This window comes from Balaenoptera borealis (assembly GCF_965194805.1).
Source record: "Balaenoptera borealis genome assembly, chromosome: 3".
Taxonomy (NCBI): domain Eukaryota; kingdom Metazoa; phylum Chordata; class Mammalia; order Artiodactyla; family Balaenopteridae; genus Balaenoptera; species Balaenoptera borealis.
Genome location: NC_138866.1, coordinates 118,593,958 through 118,617,238, shown reverse-complemented (window position 1 = coordinate 118,617,238; position 23,281 = coordinate 118,593,958). Strand labels below are relative to the sequence as shown.

At 44.1% G+C, this 23,281-nt stretch overlaps 1 protein-coding gene across 1 annotated transcript; it reads left to right on the top strand.

The window, feature by feature from the left end:
- Positions 1–2,777: 2,777 nt before the first annotated feature.
- On the top strand, positions 2,778–23,070 carry LARP6 (La ribonucleoprotein 6, translational regulator). The gene is made up of 3 exons (XM_082383595.1): positions 2,778–3,478; positions 17,398–17,608; positions 21,513–23,070. The coding sequence occupies exons 1-3, from the start codon at positions 3,276–3,278 to the stop codon at positions 22,578–22,580; spliced, it is 1,482 nt and encodes a 493-aa protein (XP_082239721.1). The 5' UTR covers positions 2,778–3,275; the 3' UTR covers positions 22,581–23,070.
- Positions 23,071–23,281: the final 211 nt, after the last annotated feature.

The following is a 23,281-nucleotide window of genomic DNA, read 5'->3' as shown; positions in this document are numbered from 1 at the left end:
TGATATTATTCAACAAGGGAGAATGTATATTAATGGACAAGTCTCATAAAACACCTCATATCTGTGGATGGATATCTTGATTCTTATTGAAGCTAAAAATGAACTCTAGAAAGATGCTGATTTCCTGCCCAGAGAGGTTCTGTTTTGTCAGTGTATGCAGAATTAAGTTGGCTGTGAAAGGCTACCTCAATTTATAAAGTTTTTTGCATTTAGACAAAAAAATACCAATTTCTTGATTTACAATGGAGGAAGATACATATGCAGCAGCTAGAGTGTTTGTGTTCCCCACACAGGCTAAGCCTTTCCTGGTATGAAAGTACTTAGAAGTCCACATCACAGTGTATACCAGCATACACCAAGTATCTAATCTAGGCCAAGTGCTGTACTAGACATTTTCCACAAACTAATTTGATCCACGTCTCCAGCTTGATGAGCTAAGGATCATTCAGACCATTTTACAGGTAAGAAAACAACAGCAGGAGATTATGGAGCTAAGATGTGGCAAGGCTGGTGTCTGACTCCAGGTCTATTTGATGCCAGAGCAGGTGCTTTTTCTACTATACTCTGCTACTTAGGTGGAAGCTATTCTAATAAGTGTCAAGACATCCTTGGTGACGTTTTTACAGGCTGTGCCTCTTTGTTCAGATTTCTGCTACAACATTTATTGCAGTGGACACATTCTTATTATTGAAGCCTCTCTTTTCCAGGCTCCCTCCATCTCCTGATATTCATGGATCATGTCTTAGTCACTTTACAAAATTGAGGCCAGCACAGGGCCTGGTATTTGTTACGTACTTAAACAAATGATTAAATGAGTAAATAAAATGCCTCCTTCACCTACAGTTATTGGAGTGGTCTCCAGGGTTGAGTTTTTGCTTTAACTTAACCATAGGCCATCCTGATGCCTTGTCAATGTTTTTCCTTTTGTTTTATACTCAGAAACTATGGAAGAAAGCCATGTCCCAGTTTGAGTTTACTACAAAAATGAGCTCTCAAGATTCCAGGGAAAGCGAACAAGGCTAACTGTGGGCTGAGGTCATGATTTTGTTGAAGGAGGCTTTGCTAATCATCTCCATACTGATGCAAACTCCCTGCAATGATGCTAAACACAGGCCTGGGTGGAAGCGGCCTCATTCCCTGGCCACAGCACAGTGTAGGAAGGAGCTGGAAACCAGAAGGGGCCCTTTAAAAGGCCTGGTTCCTTCTTCAGTGACACAAATGATGAGGTGTGTGGGTAGAACTAATCAAATCAAATGTGAAGTTGCCTTAAAATTTTCATGCAAATTTTGCATTTGATTCTCTCAGTGGGGCCCTGGCAGAAAGGTTTGTACTCTTGAGGGTACCCAATCCAGAACAGGAGGAGCTCAGGGCTGGATGGTGTATAACATCCTTCCTAGATCCAAAATTCCTTTATACAGAGTCAGAAATAAATAATACCAGAATCAGCATAGGTAGAAATATTTGGATCTAAGGGCATATAAATTCAATTTATTTTTTCAAAACTCCAACCAAATAAAACACCTCCGCAGATCAGATTCTCCCACCAACTTCCAGGTTTCAAACTATAGGGGACTAGGAATCTATATTTTCAGAACAGTCCCCAGGGGACTCTTATGGTCAGGCAATTGGAAACCCTGATATAAGGTATGCATGAATTCTACGTAAATTAAAACCTGGTACCAATGGAGCCATTATCCTGGGTAGGGATAATAATCCCTGTAGTTTTTGCCACACAGAACAGTTTAAATGAGATGACGCATATTGTTTTGTGAATTTAGGGACTAAAATTATCAGATCAGGAGGCGTGGAGGGGCTTGCAAATCTCTCTCCTCTTGCTCTTCATTGCAGTGGTGGGCCAGGTGTGTAGAGGTCCTATAACCACTGTAGCCCTGGAGGGAGGCACAGATCCTCTTGACTTCTTGCCTCTTCCTCCTAGTAGCTCAGACTCCAGGCTGTGAGCTGTTCTAGGGCAGAACACCAAGGGTCTACCTCTTCCTTTACTTACTCATTCTAGGACCTCTTCTTTCAAAAGAGAGATCTGAAAAAGAAAGGGATGCAGATTCCAGTCAAACCTTAAAAAGAGGGGCTGTCCTTACTGCCCCCTTGGGTCTCTCCTGGCCCAGCTCAGGTGCCCAGAGCCCCGTGCATGGTGTTCTTTTACAAGGATGCTGATTTCCAAGACCCCATTTCTTGAGCCAAAAGGTGTTGGTCCAGGGTTCCATCCTTTCGAAGCCCTACTGTGGCAAATTAACACAACAGATTACGCATAAGGCGCTAAATCAAGAGCGTCATGAAAGCAGATGGAAGTTTTATTCATTTCTATGCCCCTGTCCCTAGTTTCTGGGTCACATTTGAAGGGTTGAGATGGAACTCAGTATAAAGCTAAATGTGAAAAGGTGGCAGGGTTTCAAGCATACTGGCATTTCAATAGCTCCCTTTATTCATTCAACAAATATTTGGATGCTTACTATGCGCAGGGCATATTCTAAGAGGCATAGAGGGCAGTGGATTTCAAACTTTAGTGAACTTCGGCATCGCTTGGAGGGCTTGGTAAAGCACAAAGTTCTGAATCATAGCTTCTTAATCAGGAGGTCTGGGTGGGCCCTAAGAATGTGCAATTCTAACAGGTTCGCAGGTAAAGCTGGTGCTGTTGGTCTGGGGACCACACTCTGGGAACCACTAGAATGAGGCACGGCAAAAGCCAAGTCCCTGACGTCACAAGACGCACAGTGTAGGGTGCTTATGCCATGGAGACCTACGGTGGAGATTTCGGTCGTCTGTGCAAGTCAGAAGGGGAGACGCGCAAGGGGCACAGAAGCCCCTTAAGCTGCTGTCTGTGCCTGCCACCCCCAGAGTCATCCACAAACTGTGAAGTCAGATGTGCCGCGCCCCTTCCCTCCTCGGGGCCGCCTGGAAAGGAGCGGGCGGGAGGAGGGAGCCCTGGCACATCACTCGGGCTTGGGCCGTGTGAGCCGCGGGCGCGCACTGTTAGGACCGGGGGGTCGGGGAATCAGTCCCGGACAGGCCTCTGCGGGAGGAGAGCAGAGGAAGGCACCTTCCCGCTACGCGACCCCGTCTGCGCTGGCGCTCGGTAGGCGGTCGGGGTGGTGGCGACGGCGGCGCGGGGCGGGGCGCCGCGACCCCCCCCCCGTCCTTCCCGGGGCAGAGCCGCTCGCGTCGCCTCCGCCCCCTCGTCGCCGTAGTCCCCGCCCGGCTGGCTCGGCCTCGCGGCGTGGGGACCCGGCGGCGCCGCAGACCCGGCCGGCCCGCGAGCCATGGCCCAGCCCGGCGAGGAGGCGCTGTCCGGGCCCGAGACCGCGGTGCAGATCCGCGTCGCCATCCAGGAGGCCGAGGACGTAGAGGAGCTGGAGGACGAGGAGGAGGAGGGGGCGGAGGCGCGGCGCTCGGGGGACCCCTCTCGGTACCTCAGCCCAGGCTGGGGCAGCGCCAGCGAGGAGGAGCCGAGCCGCGGGCACAGGTAAGCGCGGCGGCAGGGCCCTGGCCCGGGTGGGAGCCTCCGACCCCGAGTCCCGGCCGAACCCGAGTTGGGGGAGCACAACTCCGCGGGCACAGCGGGTCGTCACCCCCCACCCCCGGCCCGGGACGCTGCTCTGGGCCGTCCCACGGAGTCAGAACTGGCTTTTGGCGGTTGTTGGTGCCCGGGTCCGCAGCCTTTAACCCCACCAAGGCTCTCGGAACTGGCGGCGGGGATCTGAGAGGCCTGGACGTGGGCATGCTCTGGGACCCAGGGGGAAGTCCTTCCTGGACCATCCTCGCCATCTCCTCCCCAGAGGGAGACTCTCCTTCCCTGAGCTCACCCAAGGACCCTCCAAAAAGCCTAGCCCAGCCCAGCCTTCACTTCCGAAGCCGGCCCACCTCCCCATGAGAGTGGTCCCACCTAGCCTTCACTGCCGTCATTTCCCTGTCTGCTTATCAGTCCAAATGGGGTTGGGGGGCCGGCCAGGCACAGCTGACACTTGCTGCTGGGGGATCCGAGGAGGAGTGATTTCACCGTGTAGAGAGCTCATCTGCCCCATTTGGGATCAGTTCAGGGCTTGCTGCTTCCTCCTCCCCTGCTGGGGGATTCCCATTTTCATGCCCCTTCTCCATCTGACTTCTAAGCTTGCATCATCATCTTGCTGCCTTGGCGTTGGGTTCCTGGGTAATGGGTAGTCTAGCACAAGAAACCCCCTGTCTAACCTCGCCTCTGGGCCCTGAGCTTTATTATCAGCCAGAGAGAGACCTTACTCTTGTGTCCACTAACACCCAGGCCTTTCAGGACTGTGATTTTGTTCCTGCTGTTGAAAGGAGATGCAGTATGGCGCACCCATAGAAATAAGAGTAGGGCAGTGACAGAACTTGCAAATAATAGGAAATCCCAAGAGGCACCTATTAAGAGTCCTCTTTGCACATGCTTTGAGCTGTCAGAGCTCTGCAGGATTATTCCCTGGCAGGCATATATTTACTTCATTGGTCGAACACTCAACTCAAGGGCATGACGATCCTGGGGCCAGAGCCATTCCCCTTCACTGCCTGACCCTTCCCTAATGGAAGAGGTCTAGATTTAAGGACCCAGAGTTTCAGGGCATTCAGCTAGAGATATTCGAGCAGGAAAGTCCAGCCCAGTGGTTTAGTGCAGGAAAGCTGGGCCACAGCAGATGACATGAGAGATTAGTACATAATATCAGCACTTTACTGTAAAGTCTGATTCATTCATTCACTCAGCTGTGTGCTGACTATTGAAAGTATAAAAATATTGAGTCACTGACATCTCACAATCTTGAGAAGGCAGCTGCTTAATCAAATCATTTCAGAGGTCATGTAAAATAGTCCAGAGTGGCTTATTCTGCTGAATTTATTTGCCTGTAACTGTGGCAAAGAGCTGTCCCCTATCCCGGGGACTACATTTTGAGATTGTACCATTAGCAGGGATTAAAGCCCTACTTATTTCTTGGGAACCCCTATGGAGATCTAGAAGAACACGATCCTTTCTTCAGGGGTGGGGTGGTTCTTACCCCAGAGCCAGCCTTCTCTCCCAGCTCCAGGGGCTGGAGTCTCATGGAGCATTCAGTCTGAAGCCTTTCCTGCTGCCCACTGGCATAGAGTTGACCCCAGAAGAATCCCTGGGGTTCTTCAGGGTGGTGGAGCTGACAGAGCCCAGCGGGCAAACATCCAGAGCACAAGGAGAGTGCAGCCAAGAACAAGAATCACGCCGTCCCCTGCTTGAGCCAGCCTGGCACAGCAGCGGCCACCACCCTGTGTGGGACACTTTTGGGCTCCCAGAGCCTACAGGAGGAAGCCCAGGTTCCTAAACCCGCTGGTTGAGATGGGTATCCACCCACATCGTCCCTCAGCCCATTGCTTCCTTCCCTGCCTGTTTTAACAGTTCGTGCTCCCCCAGTGCTGACCCCCACTAGGTCCCTGAACACAGGGTGCTGTTTTGCGTCCACATGTCTTTGTGCTCCCACCTCAGATCCCTCTGATTAATTTCTAGTCGCCTTAAAACTTCGCTGCGTCTTCCCCACCATCCTCAGTCCCTACCCCAAAGCCAAGTTTGTTTTCTCTTCTTCATGTTGCTGTAGTACTCTGTACACACCATAATTGTAATTCTATAGTTTTGTCTCCCTCATAAGAATATGAGCTCCATGACTTCAGGGACCGCGCTTACCTTGTTTTCATTGCATCCTCAGTGCCCAGCACAGCACCTGCCACGTAGTGGGTGTTCTATAAATAATTGTTGAATGAATGTGTGTCTCTATCACAGCACTCACTCCATCAAGTTGAAATATTTGTGTGTTTCTCCTCTTCTAGACAGTGAGATCTTTGAAGGCAGAGACCTTGTCTTAATCTTCTCCATATCTCCAATACCTAGCCCAATCTCTCTAGTCTTACCCCCATCTTGCTCACTAAAAAGATGTCTTTTCTTTTATTCTCACCTTTTTAACATAAAAAATTCCAGACATAAAATGTGAAAGAGTAGTAACCTGAGCATTTGTATACCTGCCATCTAGACTAAACAGTTGTTAGTATTTTGCCATATTTGTTTGATGGATATATAATGTGTGTGGTTTCCCCTGAACTATTTGAAAGTATGTTGTACGCAAGACTTATACCCTAAGTACTTCATTTTGTAGCTCTTAATAATGACATTCTCCTATAAAATCATAATACTACTACTGCAGCTAAGAAAATTAACAATAATTCCCTAATATAATCCCTAAAATAATCTAATAGTCAAGTTCCACATTCATGTTTCCCCCAATTGTCCCACATGGTATTTTACAGCTGTTTCTTTTTCACCTCAAACCAGAACCCCAGATGGAGACAGTTGTCTATTATATCTCTTTAGAATCTTTTAATCTAGAGCATCCCCACTTTTTTTTTTAATGCTTTCCTATTTTAGATAAGAGCCCAGATGTCTTGTTGAATGTTTCACAGTTTGAACTGGTCTGGTTATGTTCTCATCGTCTAGCGTAACTTGCTCCTTTGTACCATGTGTTTCCCATAAACTCAAGTTAGTGCAGAAGGCTTGATTAGATTCAGTTAAACATTTTGGCAAGAACACTCTTTGGGCACTGCCATAAACTTATTGCATCACCTCAGGCAGCATCCACCATCAGTGACGCTAAATTTGACTTCTTGGTTTAGGTGATCCCTCCATTGTGATTAACAAGTAACATCTGGTCTTCTTGTGAATATTCTTTCACCAACGACCTTTCACCTAATGGTGTTAGCATCCACTGATGATCTTTGCTTGAGTCAGTTCATCGGGGATTACATATTGGTGATTTTCTCATTTTATCCTTCTTTGTACATTTATTAGCTGACATTCGTATGTAAAATAGAGCTTTCCCTGATCATCTGGGATTGAACAAGAGTCCCTCGTAAAAAGGCAAACAGAAATGAGCACTTCCTTGCCTTTTCCCCCTCAGTTTATTTTTATTTTTATTTTCTTCCAGTTTTATTGAGATATAATTGACTACAGCACTATGTAAGTGTAAGTTGTACAAGATAATGATAATCGTGAAACGATTATTGCAATAAGTTTAGTGACCATCCATCATCTCATATAGACACAAAATTAAAGAAATAGAAAACAAATTTTTTTCCTTGTGATGAGACCTCTAAGACTTTACTCTCTTAACATCTTTCATATAACATACAGCAGTATTAATTATATGTATCATGTTGCACATTATTTCCCTAGTACTTATTTATCTTATCACTGGAAGTTTGTACCTTTTGACCACCTTCATCCAATTCCTCCTCCTCTCCCCCATCCTCCACCTCTGGTAACCACAAATCTGATTTCTTTTTCTGACTTTGTTTTTGAAGTATAATTAACCTCCAACACTATGTTAGTTCCTGTTACACAACATAGTGATTCGATACTTCTATACACTTCAAAGTGATCACCATGATGATAAGTCTAGTTACCATCTCTCACCATACAAAGATATTACGTAATTATTTACTCTATTCCCCACACTGGACATTTCATACCCGTGACTCATTTATTTTGCAGCTGGGAGTTTGTGCCTCTTAATCTCCCTCACCCATTTGTCTCCTCCCTCTACTTCCCTGCAACCACCAGTTTGTTCTCTGTTTCTGTTTTATTATGTTTGTTCATTTGTTTTTTAGATCCCACATATAAGTAAAATCATACAGTATATGTCATTCTCTGTCTGACTTATTTCATTTAGCATAATACCTTCTAGGTCCATTCATGTTGTCGCAAATGAGAAGATTTCATTCTTTTTTATGGCTGAGTAATATTCCATTGTGTATATATGTGTGTGTGTGTGTGTGTATGTATATATATATATATACACATATATATACATATATATATATGTGTATATATATATATATACATACACACACACACAACACCACAGCTCCTTTATCCATTAATCCATCTGTTTATGGATACTTAGGTTGCTTCCATATCTTGGCTGTTGTAAATTATGCTGTGGTGAACATAGAGGTGGATATATCTTTTCTAATTAATATATTCATTTTCTTCAAATAAATACCCAGGAGAGAATTGCTAGATCGTATGGTAGTTCTATTTTTAATTTTTAAAGAATCTCCATACAGTTTTCCATAGTGGCTGCACCAACTTACATTCCCATCAGTGGTGCATGAGGGTTCCCTTTACTCCACATCTTTGCCAACACTTGTTATGTGTTGTGTTTTTGACAATAGCCCTAATGACAGCTGTTAGGTAATATCTTACTGTGGTTTTGATTTGCATTTCCCTGATGATTAGTGATGTTGAGCCTCTTTTCATGTGCCTGTTGGCCATCTGGATGTCTTCTTTGCTTTCTGATACTAGATATTCTAGGCTTAATTTGTACTTTTGTCATGGAATCCCTCCATTCCCACAGGAATCCCTGGTTTTTCAAATGCTAGGTGGAAGGTATTTAGAAACCAAGACCTGGAATTAAAAGTGCTAATTTCTGCTGGAGCATCATTTCTTTCAGGCCCTTTCAATAGACAGAGCTAAGAAATATATTAAAAAAAATAAGTTTATGTTGATAATTCCAATTCACATTTAACATTTCAGGGGTTTTGCCTTATTTCTTTTATTTTTATACTGAAAATCTTGATTACTAATAACATTAACACATTTACTTATTTGCTTTGTCTTACAGTGTGTAAAAATGATTTAAAACTATAATACTAAATATTAGTATGAATGATAAAACCACTGAGCACATCTGCTCTTCATTTAACAAACAAAAACATCTAGGTTTCTTTCTCTTGGTGATTTTACAGGGCCATAGCACAAGGCTATCTTTTCCCTGTTCTGGATGATAATAATGAAAGCTTTCATTTATTAATGCCATTTATGTGCCGTATGTGGAACTAAGTACCTTGTGTATATTAGCTCTGCTCCACACCACAGACCATTATGTAGACCTGGAGAGACATCCACTAGTTGTACTTTTCCTAGGCCCTAGGAAATATGCCAGAACAGCATGGCAGAAGACAGGATTAGAGAGGAAGGTCATGATCTCTGTAATAAATATGTAGGAAGCCATGGACCAACCAAGCATAGCATATGGCCTCTGCTAGTAGCATCCAAAATGTAGTTGTTCCCGTGATACCTTTTGCAGAGTTGGTACATACCTATATATGTTTTCAACCTGTCCTCCTGAACCTCTATTTTTTGAATCTTCCCTCATGTTTTTATATTGCATTATCAATTTGGTTGCCTTTTTGAACCTTTTCAGATTCATTATCTTTTTCTAGAGACGAGTCAAAAGGAACTTCACACAATGGTACTGGACCCTAGTGTTTTTCATAAATGTTATTTTCTCCTTTGTGTCCACTATCCTCCATGTTGCTGTCCATCATTTTCCTGGCCTTGGTGACCCAACCAACATACATTAGACCATCGGCAAGGATAGATGATGAGTCCCAAAATTTTTCTGTACTGAAAGTCTTAGTGAGGAGCTCAGTACTCCACCATTTTAGTTTGGGTATTTTCCTTCGTAAGGTATCATCTGATTAACCATTCAATTAACAGCCAAAGTAGCTTGAAATTTTATGAGAAAAGCAGCCTTGGAGATCTTATCCTGCCCTTATTTCTCCAAATCATTTACAAATATAATAGATATTTCAACCCTGGTCTGTGGAGCCCAATTAACTGTTTCGAAATGTACCCCTTATTTCTATGCTTTGTTTCCATTTCTAGCAAGTTTACAGTCATAACAAAAGAACTCATCATCACTCCCAATTTATAATGCTTTATTTAAAGCAAAACAGTAACGCAAACGTAAAACTTTTTCACAGTCCTCTTGAAAGGCCACTAGCAACATATTCACTAGGAACCACACTTTCTCTCTAAAAGAATTCTGATAGGTGTGATTTGCCCATACAGAAACAATTTACTTTACCTTGGTGATGCTTTTTAAATTCCTACTATGTGCAAGGCTCTGGGTAGAATGAAAGAAACCAATATGAATCCTACCCTTCCAGAACTTAGAGTTCAGGGCACTAATAAGATATGCACACAATTAGCTCTGATACAAATAGAGGCAAGTATTAGGAGAAGTTGAAATGATTTCCTTCCTGGGAGAGTTACATTTGAGATGGGCCTTGATGTGTGACTAGGATTCGGACCTGAGAGAGAGGGGCAAGGCATTCAAGGAGATGGGAACAGCATGCACAAAGGCATAGAGTCCAGAAACCTTGTGATACGGGGAACTATAAGTCTTTTATTTGCTTGGAGCAAAGGATCTGCAAGGAAATAGAAATGCATTTGGAAGCTGGTTACAGCCAGATTCTAAGTGAATCTGAATAAAGAGCTAAGGATTTTGGATTTTATTTAACAGGAAATAGAAAACATTATTAGTATCAAAGCAGAGCAGTGGCATTTTATAGCTGTTCTTGAAAACGTGTAATAAGGCACAGAACGGAAGAGACTGTAGCCCAAAATACAGCAGGAAGTGACAGGAGGTGGGAAAAAAGAACCCTAGAAAGGCTGTGGTTGGGAAATATGCAAAGGAGGCAAGAGTGAAAAGGGATGCTAATATCTGAGAGGTAATTTAAATTCTTCCTTTAGAACAATTGCCCAGCCTCTCTACCTGCCAATGAAAGGTAGTAGACAATATACCCTTTACTTCCCAGGGGAAAAAAGAAACAAGATTATTTCCTAAAGGAATTGAGTGAACTAAGTGGTGATCTAGGGCTGCTAAGGTAGAGCTGGTACCTGATATAGGGCTCCTACTTAATGGTTCCCTTCCAGTTCACTCATGCCAATTGGCATGCCCCACCCATGTATATAGAGCCACCTAAGGAAGAAAAACAATAGGAGTGTACATATTCCTAGGGAGCCCTCACAAACCACCAAGAAAAAGCAACCCAGACTTCATTCTTCAGAATGAATAACTATGGAGCCGTAGTTCCCTACTCCTTATGTGTGGGCTTCCTTCCAAGGTGTACCGTATGGAAAGGGGGAAAAAGGAGTCACTTTACAGTGGAGTCGTGTGACAAACACTACCTTAGTCAGGTGATCAGGGTCAACATCCACAATTATCAGTCATTGGATAGTATGTGCCCTTTATATGATGTGATGAGAATGGAAATTTACATCAGTGGTCCTCTTCCCAAAAACTCATATCCCCTGTCTAATCATGAAAAAAATATCAGACAAATCCCAATTGAAGGACATTCTACAATATACCTGACCAGTACTCCTCAACATTGTCAAGGTCATCAAAAACAAGGAAAGTCTGAGAAAGTGTCATAGCCAAGAGAAAAGAGGAGCCTAAAGAGACACAATGAATAAATGTAACGTGGGATGGGATCCTGAAACAGAAAAAGGCTATCAGGTAAAAACTAAGGAAATTTGAATAAAGTATGGACTTTAGCTAATAATAATGTATTAATACTAGTTCATTAAGTGTCCCATACTAATGCAAGCTATTAATAATAGAAGAATTCTGGTGTGGGATATATGGGAACTCTATGCTGTTTTCACAATTTTTCTGTCAATCTAAAACTATTATAAAATAAGTTTATTTTAAAAATATTTTTAAAAAGAAAAAGACGACTTCTTTACCAGCCACGTGAAGAAAATCAGTGACATGAAAATTAAATGGAAAAACTGACCCCAGAGGATACAGAGACAACACTGTTGGAAACAGAAGAGACTGTTAAAAATTACACATACTCCAGTTAGTACCCTGAGAGAATTTAAGATAGTGTATCCACAAAATAAGAACAGGATGCTCTTAAAAAGGAACAATCTGAAGACATAAAAGAATTTTTAAAGAGTAAATAATTACTGAAATTTAAAAAATTCACTGGAAAAGGTTGGAAGATAATGTCAAGGAAATCTCTTAGCATATAAATCAAAGACAAAGGCACAGACAGACAATGTGATAGAAAATAATAGGCACAGCGGATCAGTCCAAGTGGTCAGTCAGCTGACAGTATTTTAAGAAAAGAACTGTAATCTTAGCAGATGCCTTCTCCCTGCAGTGACCAATGTTTATATAGTAATAATAATGACCTACAACTGATTGACTTTCAGAGTTTAGTATCTATCTATAGACAAAGCATGAAATAGTAGTTCCAGAATAGACTGTAAATATTATGAACCATGACAAAATGAAATAAAGGCACATCTGATAAAATTTGGGAAGTTGGAAATGTAAGGAGAGATGAAGGAAAAGGAGGGGTAATAATATGCACATCATATGTTGTGAGGAATTGGGAAATATTTTTTAATGTTGGTGGAATAAGAAACAGAATTTTAAGTATATTATTTTAAAACACATAGAGAAGGCTAATAGAAAAACCAAAATTAATATAAAAATATAAAAGTTGAAAGAAGAGGCTTTTCAGTGACCCCAAATCCTTCTTTTGTATAATAGGACATCAACAAAGAATTTCAGAAATTGGCAAGTGATGCATAGAGCTATGAACTTATTTTATAGACATATAAGGCAACTCTCATAGGAATTAAATGGTTGAATAGAGGTTGCATCTAGGAAGGAGGAGTGGAGAGGGGGATTGTTGCTCTCTTTATAAGTTTTCTACTATTTTATTTCAGTTGGTTCTATGTATATGTATTACTTTAATTTTTAAGAATTATTTTTTGATGAGCTATTAATAGGGTCCGAGGGAGAAGTAACAAGAACAGTTGGAATGGAAAAGAGAGAACAGATGGGAGACACTGCAGAATAAAATCAGCACTTGATAACTGACTCAATGTGGGGGCAAAGAGAAGGCTGAAAAATGCATCTTAGGCTTTGAGTCTAAGCACATAGAAGAGAGTATAGGGAAAGTCATTTGTGGGACATTATGGGAGGGAAGATAATGTGGTTATTATAGGATAGTTGTAATTGACAAAAAGTTGTCAATGTTCATATATAAAGAATATAAACTTCTTTAATGTTTGTGAAGGTTACATGGTCTTTTGTGTTCAAAGGCTGTTACAAGAACCAGGAAACAGTGCAGCAGGCTCCCATATATAAAACAGGCTTTCCTGATCTTCCAAGATTCCCCTTGGGAGATGCACAGTTGCTGCTGACAGCACCCATGCAGAGGCAGGGATCCTCTGGGTGCAAGAAGCTCACCTCTGCACTCACACAGAGGTTTTCTATTACCTCCCAGTACTACCCACCTGTTCTGGAATTTCTGGTTATTTGCTCACCAGGTGCAAATACTGACACAGAGTCACCTCCCAACACATTATGGATTATTTACTGAGCGATTGTGTGAAAAGAAGATGAGCTTCCCAGGTAGAATGTCTCTTGGTAAACAGGCCCAGGCTTTGGTCCTACCTGAGGCTGAGTTCTGCAGAAGGTGACAGGTTGATTCTGGACATATTGATATTGAAGCAGTATCAGGCTATCCACGTGGAAACGTCCAGCAGGCAGTTAGGAACTGAGGACTGGACTCAGGAGTGAGAGCAGGATGGAGGGGTAGGAGGAGAGGCAGACTTGAATCAGATGAGCCAACCAGTGGCTGAAGTGTAGAGGTTGCCAGGGGATAAAGAACCAAGGAAAGATCCTTGGCAAATACCTACATTTCAAAGTGGGAGGAGGAAGAAGATCCTGAAAGGGCAGTCAGATGGGAAGAAAACCCAGAAAAGAACAACTCATATAAGCCCAGGGGGAGAATATCAAGAAGAAGGTGATCAACTGTGTCCCATCCTGCAGCCGGGGGCAAGAAAGCAAGATGGAGAAAAGGCGCCCAGATATAGCAAACGAATTCTTTGGTGGATGTCCAGACACAAAGAACAAGTCTGAGGAAGGTCTGGGCAAGTCTGATTGGATGAACTTGATTTCCTTAAGTCTGAGGTAGAATCATCTGCAGGGAGTAAAGTCTTCCTGTGGCTGACCTTGGGAAGAATGGGAGGATCTAGAATAGGCACTAGAGAAAGTGAGAAGTTGCATCATCTTCCTTCCATTATGTTTTATTTGTGTGTAAGTTTACTTTTAGTGATGGCATCAACTGCTCTGGTTTGGAAGTAGGACTTACTGGTCTGTGGGTCCCTTTAATGGTCTGGTCACCTGTGATATACTAGCCATTTGTAGTAAGTTGGGCCATTTTGCTTATACCTCTGAGTCCACCCAAAACTCTTCACTGGTCGTTATCACACACCTCACCCCATCCCCTGCTATTTATTGTCATCCTTGTCAGCTGGGCCCAGAATTTCCTATGCATTCTTAGTTATTTTATCTGGTATATTCAACCTATCCGTTTTAACTACTATCTAGGGTATACACTTTCTGTAATAAAGTGAAAATGTGTGCTTTCCATCTGGCATTTTCTTTTTCATTTCATTGATTTTCCCACTGACACTTTTCCTTTGGCGTGTTTTGAGCACCTCTTTTCTCAGTGTAGTGTTACTGTCCTAGTATTTGGCTGTAAGTAGTAGAAAACCCAACTAACAGTGAATTAAACAAATAGGATTTTATCTTTCTCATGTAATAATCATAATTCTGCAAGTATGTAGTTATAGTAGTTGGTTCATCAACTCAGTAATATCAGAACCAATAATGTCAATAAATTAGGCCAAGCTGATTCTCCTGACCTTTTCCGTATGGTAGTAAAATAGCTGCTACAGCTCCAACCATTACATCCACACTCAAAACAGATAAAAGGGGAAGGGGCAAGGCCAAGGCCAAGAGATTTTCACTTGTATGTTATTGGCCATAACATGACAAATGGCTACCACCTGTAAGAGAGACTGGGAAAGTGAGCATTTAGTTTTTATAACCTCCATAGTAAAGGAGGGCAAGTGAGAAAGAGTTTGCTATTAGATGCTGGGTGAGTCAGACTGGTGTCTGCCACAGCTGTCTTTTAGGGACTTCTAAAATATTCAGCTTATCTACTGTTTAAGTTGCACTTGACCTGTTATATCTAGTGGGCTGCCTTAACATATTCCCTTAGTTTATCATCCCATTTTTAAAAAGCCTTTTTAAGAAACATACTTTTAAAGTTAGTCTCTTAGACTGTTTTTTTCCTTTAGTACATACACATTTGTCTTGTGACATCAGTAAGGTATTTTAAAAACCATTTCCAGACTCTCTACAGGCAAATAACTAAAACTCTTCATTTTTAAAATCTACAAGTGCCTGTATTTTATGCTAAATATAATTTCTGAATTTGAAAAATTGTGAGATAGATTTAGGTTTTTTTTCTCCTGCCAGAATATTCGATTTTTTTTTCTCATTTTAACTCTTATACAATTGCTTTTTTTTTAAGGTTGTGAGCCAGTGAACATTTTGCTGGAGTTGAAGAATGTAAATGTATGTGCCTTTTCCGGCTTTAAACTGTCACATTCATAGGTTCTTTTACTTTATGAGCCCTTTTTTTTAAATTGGTTATTTATATGAACTCTCTGAGCCCTTTTGGGAGCCTGGCAAGTTCTCCCAACAGAGTGGAAGTACCTTGGATGCTTTAGGAAGACTAGGATGCTTTAGGGGGATTAGGTTTGTGCGTCTGTCCCAAGAGATGCTCTTTCTGCTTGGAACATGTTGATGGAGGCTCTGGGTCTGATAGTCAATGTTATTAGACATCAAACTGCCACAAAGGAAAGTAGTTCTTTTTCTTTTCTCTGGAAGTAATTTTTAACCAATACTTTTTATTGAATAATAAATATAGTATTTATATAATACATAATTTGGTAATTAAATATACAAAAGGGAACTCACCTGTGATAACTTCTAATAATGGTGTCAACTATGATGTGGATAATCACAAATTCCTTAAATATTTATGGTTTTGAAGATATTTATAATCTCTTCATGAAAGATTGGCCTTCCTAAAGAAGCTTTGCCCAGGATTTCTTTGCCTTGTTCTCATGTCCTAGTATTCTCGGAGAGAGGGAGAGGAAGTATGTCCAGGTGGAGCTGCTGGGGGGCAGGGGGGTTCATTTAGAAGGGCCCCAGTGAATGAGATTGTTTCCAGATTTCCGGCAGTGTCCCAACAAAATGTGGAAGGTGTCATGTGTGCTGACTTTGGAGACAGAAAACTTGAGTTTGAAACCTATATCTGCCCCTTATGACTGAACAAATGAGTGTGTCTATCACTTACTGAGCCCTGAGGGTATGTCAGGTACTCTTCTAGATATTTCCATGAATTAATTAATCTTCACACAAGTCTATCAAGAAAGTGACTATCATGAGTCCCAATTGATAGCTAATGGAACTGAAGTATGGCAGTGAACTTCCTTGCCTAAGGTGACTCAGCTAATAAATGGTGGTGTCAGGATTCAAACCCAGGCAGCCTAACTCTAGAACCAGGACTCTTAGTTACTCTGCTAAACTATCTTCTACAAATCGGGATTTGTGGGGAGGGGAGAATAGGAGTATGTGTGAAAAGCATCTTGTCAATGGCAGAGCAACATAAATGTTAATAGAGGGTGTTGTTTTTCTTTTTTAATGATCTTCTGTTCTTGTTGAAAATGAAAGCTTGACCCATTGACAGATGAATGGATAAAGAAGAAGTGATACATATATACAATGGAATATTACTCAGCCATAAAAAGGAACGAAATTGGGTCATTTGTAGAGACGCGGATAGATCTAGAGACTGCCATACAGAGTGAAGTAAGTCAGAAAGAGAAAAACAAATATCGTATATTAATGCATATATGTGGAGCCTAGAAAAATGGTACAGATGAACCAGTTTGCAGGGCAGAAATAGAGACACAGATGAAGAGAACAAACGTATGGACACCAAGGGGGGAAAGTGGCAGTGGGGGCGGTGGTGGTGTGATGAATTGGGAGATTGGGATTGACATGTATACACTAATGTGTATAAAATGGATGACTAATAAGAACCTGCTGTATAAAAAAATAAATTAAATTAAATTTTAAAAAAATGAAAGCTTGATTTCTTAGCTAGTTGGGGGCAAAAATCTCTCCCCTTGTGGCCATGTGATTCTCACTTCTGAGGAGCCCAGTTCAGACATGACCCATTACAGTTTCCTAGGGCTGCTGTAACAAAGTGCCATAAACTGGGCGGCTTAGAACAACAGAAATTTATTGCTTCACAGTCCTGGAGGCTGGAAGTCCAAGATCAGGATGTCAGCAGGGGCTTGCTCCCTCTTGAGGTGCTAGGGAAGGGTCTGTTCCAGGCCTGTCCCCTAACTTCTGATGGTTTGCAGGCTGGCAATCTTAGACATTCCTTGACCTCTGCCGCATCACCCCGACCTCTGCCTTCATCTTCACGTGGTGTTCTCCCTGTGTGCGCGTGGATTAGGGCCCACCCTACTCTGGGGTGACTTCATCTTTAACTAATGACATTTGCAAGACCTTTTTTCCAAATACCATCACACTCTGACATATGGGGGGGCGGGACTTAAAAATACGAAACTTGGGGGCTACGGTTCAACCCCTAACACCTCGTGTCCCCTTCTGGTCTCAGTGGCACCACGACAAGTGGGGGCGAGAATGAGCATGAGGACTTGGAGCAGGAGTGGCAGCCCCCGGACGAGGAGTTAATCAAGAAACTGGTGGATCAGATCGAATTCTACTTTTCTGATGAAAACCTGGAGAAGGACGCCTTCCTGCTGAAGCACGTGAGGAGGAACAAGCTGGGGTATGTGAGTGTCAAGCTACTCACATCCTTCAAAAAGGTGAGACTTCGTTCTCAGAAGCCGCTTTGAGGATTTCAGAGGCGCTTGGGGTTGTGGTTCTCAATATTTTTTACCCCCTTGAAAGCTGATGACTAACAACTTTTTATTTCCTCCAAGCCCTGAAAAAGGGGGAAATGATCAAGAGAAGGGATTTAGGATCATTTTTAAGACTATCCTCCCACTCTATTAAAAGGGTCCTGGGTGTTGGGACAAGTCTCAGCTGGTGGCAGTTATGAAATGACATTACTTGTTCTTAGCAAAGTTCAGGCACTCTTGCCGGGCAAGTGGGTGGCCAGGAGGATGCTGTGCCAGGACAGGGGGCTCAGTGACCTGGAGAGACACCGACCAGGCCTAGAATTATCTGAAATCTAAGCTTTTCATTTGCCGAGTTGAATAAGAGGAGGAAGGAGCTCTGGGAGATGAGCCTCCTCCAAGACACCAGCCGCCTTTGCTGTGTAATGCCAACATCCTCATCTATGGGATGGAGATGTAGGATATCTACTGCATGTCTCTGCTGTATAGATCCAGCAACTGGGTTGTGAATTCCCTGCTTCTTGAAGAGTTAACAGGCCGGTTGGAGTAAGAACTCTGTGTCTCCCTTGGGGAAAGTGTATTTACTAGAATGGAAAAGCCCACGTGGCCTGTTGCATAACGGGATGTGTAACGAGTGGGTCCCAGCCAAGTTGCCTGTGTGCTTTGTCAGAGAGCGCTGGAGGAGAGCTTTCCTCCCGGAGCTCTTCTCTGCCTCGCCCGCTGGAATACTCTGCCCTCTTCTCTTGATTTCTTTCCTTTATTCGTTCATCAAACATATTTGCTCTGTATGCTGAGTGCTGTGTTAGGCACAGGATATACAAAATGAACATGGCATTCCCCCCTGCCCTGGCACAGTCCAATAAGGGACACAGACCAGTGAAGGATCACAATATGACCATCAAAAGTACTGCAACAGAAAGAACAAAGTACTGCTTGGAGCTAATTGATCAGAACAACTAACCCTGCCTGGAGAATTGAGAAGTCTTCCCAGAAGCAGTGACATTGAAATAGGATCTTGAAGGATGAGTAGGAGTTTTCAAGGTACAGGAGAAGGGAAAGGGCATTTCGTGTTGTAGAGGAAAAACCTACTCTTCTTCCTCACAATACTTCTGCCACCAGATGTGGGGGAGGTTTTTGCCCATACCAAGCAATTCTGCGACACCCAGCTGGGTGTCCTACAGTTTAAACCAATTCTGACACAGTCTACGTGGGGATAGCATCAGGTCCCTACAGGTTAAGGGTTCTGCACCACACTTCAGATGCCAATCACAAGTAGTACGTCCCCAGGGATCCACAACTTCTCTCTGACTTGGCTACAAATCAGAGGTTCCCATGACCTCCGCCCCCTTGGATTCGATTATTTGCTACAGCTGTTCACAGAACTCAGGAAAAGACTTAATTAGATTTACCAGTTGATTAAAGGATATGATAAAGGATACAGAGGAACCACCCGATGCAGAGATGCATAGGGCAAGGTCTGGGAGGGTCCCAAGTGTGGGAGCTTCTGTCCCCATGAGGTTGGGGTGTGACACCTTCCTTAGGATGTGTTCACCAACCTAGAAGCTCTTCGAACCCTGTACTTTAGGGATTTTTATGGTGTCTTTGTCATATAGAATGATCAATTATTATAATAATAATTATTATATTATAATAATAATATGGATATTATTATATCCATTTCCTGCCCCTCTCCCCTTTCTGGAGAATGTCAGGGCTAAAGGTTCCAAGCTTCAGATCATGGCTGGTCCCATCCAGGAGCCCAGCCAGAGTCGCCTCATTAGAGCAAAAGATGCTCCTTGTGCTCTTATTGCTCAGGAACTTACCGAGGTTTCAGGAACTCAGTGCCAGTAACAGGGATGAAGCCCAAATATATATATTTCTTCGTGTCAATCACAGTATCACACATGTCCAGAGAACAGTGAGCAAGCCCTCACATGAAAGTGCTGGTGGGGGAACCCAAAATGGAGCAGCCAGTGGAATCATCCTGTACATTCCTTTATTCCTCCCCAGGGACCCTAAGAGTGAGCCTAATTTTCTTTCCTTTTTAAGTTGCCACTTACTGGATCTATTTAGGAGAGTTCTCTGTTGAAAACTGGCTGCAGAGTAGACACAGACTCCCCAACACCTCCAAAATGACAGCAAAGACCCTTTTCATTCTAAAGCGTTTCCTGCTAATCATAATAGGAAACACATATGACCAGGGCCACCACAAAGTTTTGGAAAATCTTACCAAGTTCTAGTAATTGCACAAAGATGGCAGCTCTCTGGTTCCTCTTCCTAGGGGGCTGCCTGGACACTCCTTCCCCAGGCTCACAGACCCAGGCCTGGGATGCTCAGACCTAACGGAGATTCCCAGTGGCCCTGACTCCTGGCTCTGGGCAGGGGGTACTGGGTCCCGCTTCTCTCTGGATTGGCCATGGCCTTCCAGCAGCTTCTCCAGCCCTCTGAGCAAGGCCACCCTGGCCTTCCCCCGGCACTCCTTGCCCAGTCTTCCCCTCCTCTCCTGAGTGCTCCCTCCCTGACTGGCAATGGAGAAGACCCTCTCCCCCCATGTTTCACCCCCACAGAGCCATTGTCCTGTGGTCATCTTCTTCACCCTTTCTGGATCCCTCATTGACCCTGTCCACCTGCAGTCCAACTCTTTGCCTGGACCTGCTTCTCTCTGCCCTTGGCTCATGCCACGGTAATCAGCCCATTGATTCTGTGTGTAGGTGACTTGTGATTCCCATACCCTAAGCCCCAGTCTGGGCTGTTTCACCCAGAGGCCACAGGCTAGAGTGGAGAGTGCCCTCTCTCCAGGAGCCTGCTGGTACTACTCAGAGCTCTGCCAGGGCTCCCCCCACCCGGCCCTGTTTGGGAGCCCTCCCTTCTGAGTTCCGGGAAGTTCCTGTTTGTGTCAGGGTGCCTCTGCAGAGCAGCTGCGCTGGCTCCGCTCCGGGTGATCTTGCCATTCCTGGCTCAGGTTACCCACCCACCTGCACCATTTCTTCGGGATGACTCATTCTCCATGGCATTCCCTTCACCAGAAGTGGGCCTCTCGAAAATTACTGTTTTACAGTATAAATATAGCTTCCATGCGCTGCAACATTGATACGCACAATTTCCACCAAAGGAGGAGGAGTGAGGGACCGTTTCCTTATTCTCCTTGACACCCAAGTTGCATTTAATTCCAAGTTGAAACAGCCCACATCATCTTCAGGAGATCTTGAAAGATCTTTTGGCACCTTCTGTGTCGTGAATGCAGAAATGTGGAAGCACCACTTCAGAGAAGGATTTGAATGTTAAAATCTCCAGATCCTGTCAAAATGGTAGCATGTCATATTTGAAATAATGATAGCACATAATATTTGTTGAGTACTCACTGTGAGCTGGACACTGTCCTAAGTTTTATATATGTAAAATGTGTGTCTGGGGGTAGATATGTATATATTTCTTTATTCATTTAATCCTCATGATAGTTCTATGAGGTAGACACTATTAATGTCTTCATTATACAGATGAGGAAGTTGAGGTACTGAGGGACTGAATAACTCTTCAGGTCTTAATGTCAGTTAGAGGTGGCCCCTGGATTTGTGTTTCCAACAGCCTTGTTCCAGAACCTGCGGGTTTAACCTTTAAACCTGCACAGAATAGAATATTTCCATACCTCGGAAAGATCTGTTTGACAGCCCTGTTCTAAACCGTGCTGCCTTGTTTGTAACTGTAGAAAGTGTATTCGTTCACTCACTAGGTTTTTGAGTGCCTGCACACACCAGGTATAATTCTAGATACTGATGTTCCAGGGGTAAGGAAAGGAGGGAGGGAGATTATAGAGGACACCAGGAGGACACGGACAGTAGGTACTGTTTCTGATTTGCTCTGTGTTCTTCAGGTGAAACACCTTACACGGGACTGGAGAACCACAGCACATGCCTTGAAGTACTCAGTGACCCTCGAGTTGAATGAGGACCACCGGAAGGTGAGGAGGACCACCCCTGTCCCACTCTTCCCCAACGAGAACCTCCCCAGCAAGATGCTCCTGGTCTATGACCTCTACCTGTCCCCCAAGCTGTGGGCCCTGGCCACCCCCCAGAAGAATGGAAGGGTGCAGGAGAAGGTGATGGAACACCTGCTCAAGCTCTTCGGGACCTTTGGAGTCATCTCGTCAGTGCGAATCCTCAAACCCGGGAGAGAGCTGCCCCCCGATATCCGGAGGATCAGCAGCCGGTACAGCCAGGTGGGGACCCAAGAGTGCGCCATTGTGGAGTTCGAGGAGGTGGAAGCGGCCATCAAAGCCCATGAGTTCATGATCACAGAATCTCAGGGCCGGGAGAGCATGAAAGCTGTCCTGATTGGTATGAAGCCACCCAAAAAGAAACCATCCAAAGAGAAGAACCAGGACGAAGAACCCACTTCGAGCATCCACCTGAACAAGTCCCTAAACAGGAGAGTTGAGGAGCTTCAGTACGTGGGGGATGAGTCTTCCACCAACAGCTCCTCCGACCCCGAGAGCAATCCCACGTCCCCTATGGCTGGCCGGCGACCTGCAGTCACCAACAAGCTCAGCCCTTCTGGCCACCAGAATCTCTTTCTGAGCCCGAATGCCTCCCCGTGCTCAAGTCCTTGGAGCAGCCCCTTGGCTCAACGAAAAGGCGTTTCCAGAAAATCCCCACTGGCCGAAGAAGGTAGGCCGAACTCCAGCGCCAGTCCTGAGAGCTTTCGCAAGTGCACGGATTATTCCTCGGACAGCAGCGTCACTCCCTCTGGCAGCCCCTGGGTTCGGAGGCGCCGCCAGGCTGAGATGGGGACGCAGGAGAAGAGCCCCAGAGCGAGTCCCCTGCTCTCTCAGAAGATGCAGACTGCAGATGGGCTGCCTGTGGGGGTGCTGAGGTTGCCCAGAGGCCCTGACAACACCAGAGGATTCCACAGTGGACACGAGAGGAGCAGGGCCTGTGTATAAATACCTTCTATTTTTAATACCAGCTCCATTGAAAACCTCCTGTGTTTTCAAGGTTCTGACAAATAACCTGGCATGACATAGAGTGAAATTAAGTCCCTTTGAAAGATTTTGTATACGTGTAGACCTCTTAATTTATATGTTTGTAATATATATGAATTGCCTGGTATGCTCTGGTTTTAAGACCCTCTTCTAGTTCAGAGCACCCATTCCTCCCAGCATGACCATTATTTTGATGATGCCCAACGTGTGTGAATGGCTCTGCAGGGCTGTGGGACAGAGGCTGCCCAGAGAGGGCCTGGCAGTGGGTCTCTTCTTCGTGGCAGGGTTCTTCTCTCCAGTGACTGAGCCATCCTCAGTTGGCCATGCAAGGGCTTCTTGAAAGCCCAGAGGAGTTCTGTTCTACAACAGCAACTAGTTAAGCCAGTAGCATGGTGTTTTATACGACCAAATGTATGTTTCCTGTCAAGTGAATAAATAATAAAACACCTAACTGGGAGTGCTGGCTCTGAACCCATAGACTGTGCCTGACAAAATCTGTGTGCATCTGACAAGGCTGTGGGTGGTGTCATGAGGCACTGAGGAGCTTAACAGGGACACATTTCTTGAGTGTGCCCCAGGGCTCTCCTTGGGGCTCCCGGCAGCCTGAGAGGTCAGCAGAGTTTGTGCAGATGTTAGAGCACCACAGTCTTTCATCACAATGA

Coding starts and splice junctions, on each gene's coding strand:
- LARP6 (XM_082383595.1), top strand. CDS start 3,276: ATGGCCCAGCCCGGCGAGGAGGCGCTGTCCGGGCCCGAGACCGCGGTG. Junction 3,479..17,397: donor GAGCCGAGCCGCGGGCACAG/GTAAGCGCGGCG, acceptor TTCTGGTCTCAG/TGGCACCACGACAAGTGGGG. Junction 17,609..21,512: donor TACTCACATCCTTCAAAAAG/GTGAGACTTCGT, acceptor TGTGTTCTTCAG/GTGAAACACCTTACACGGGA.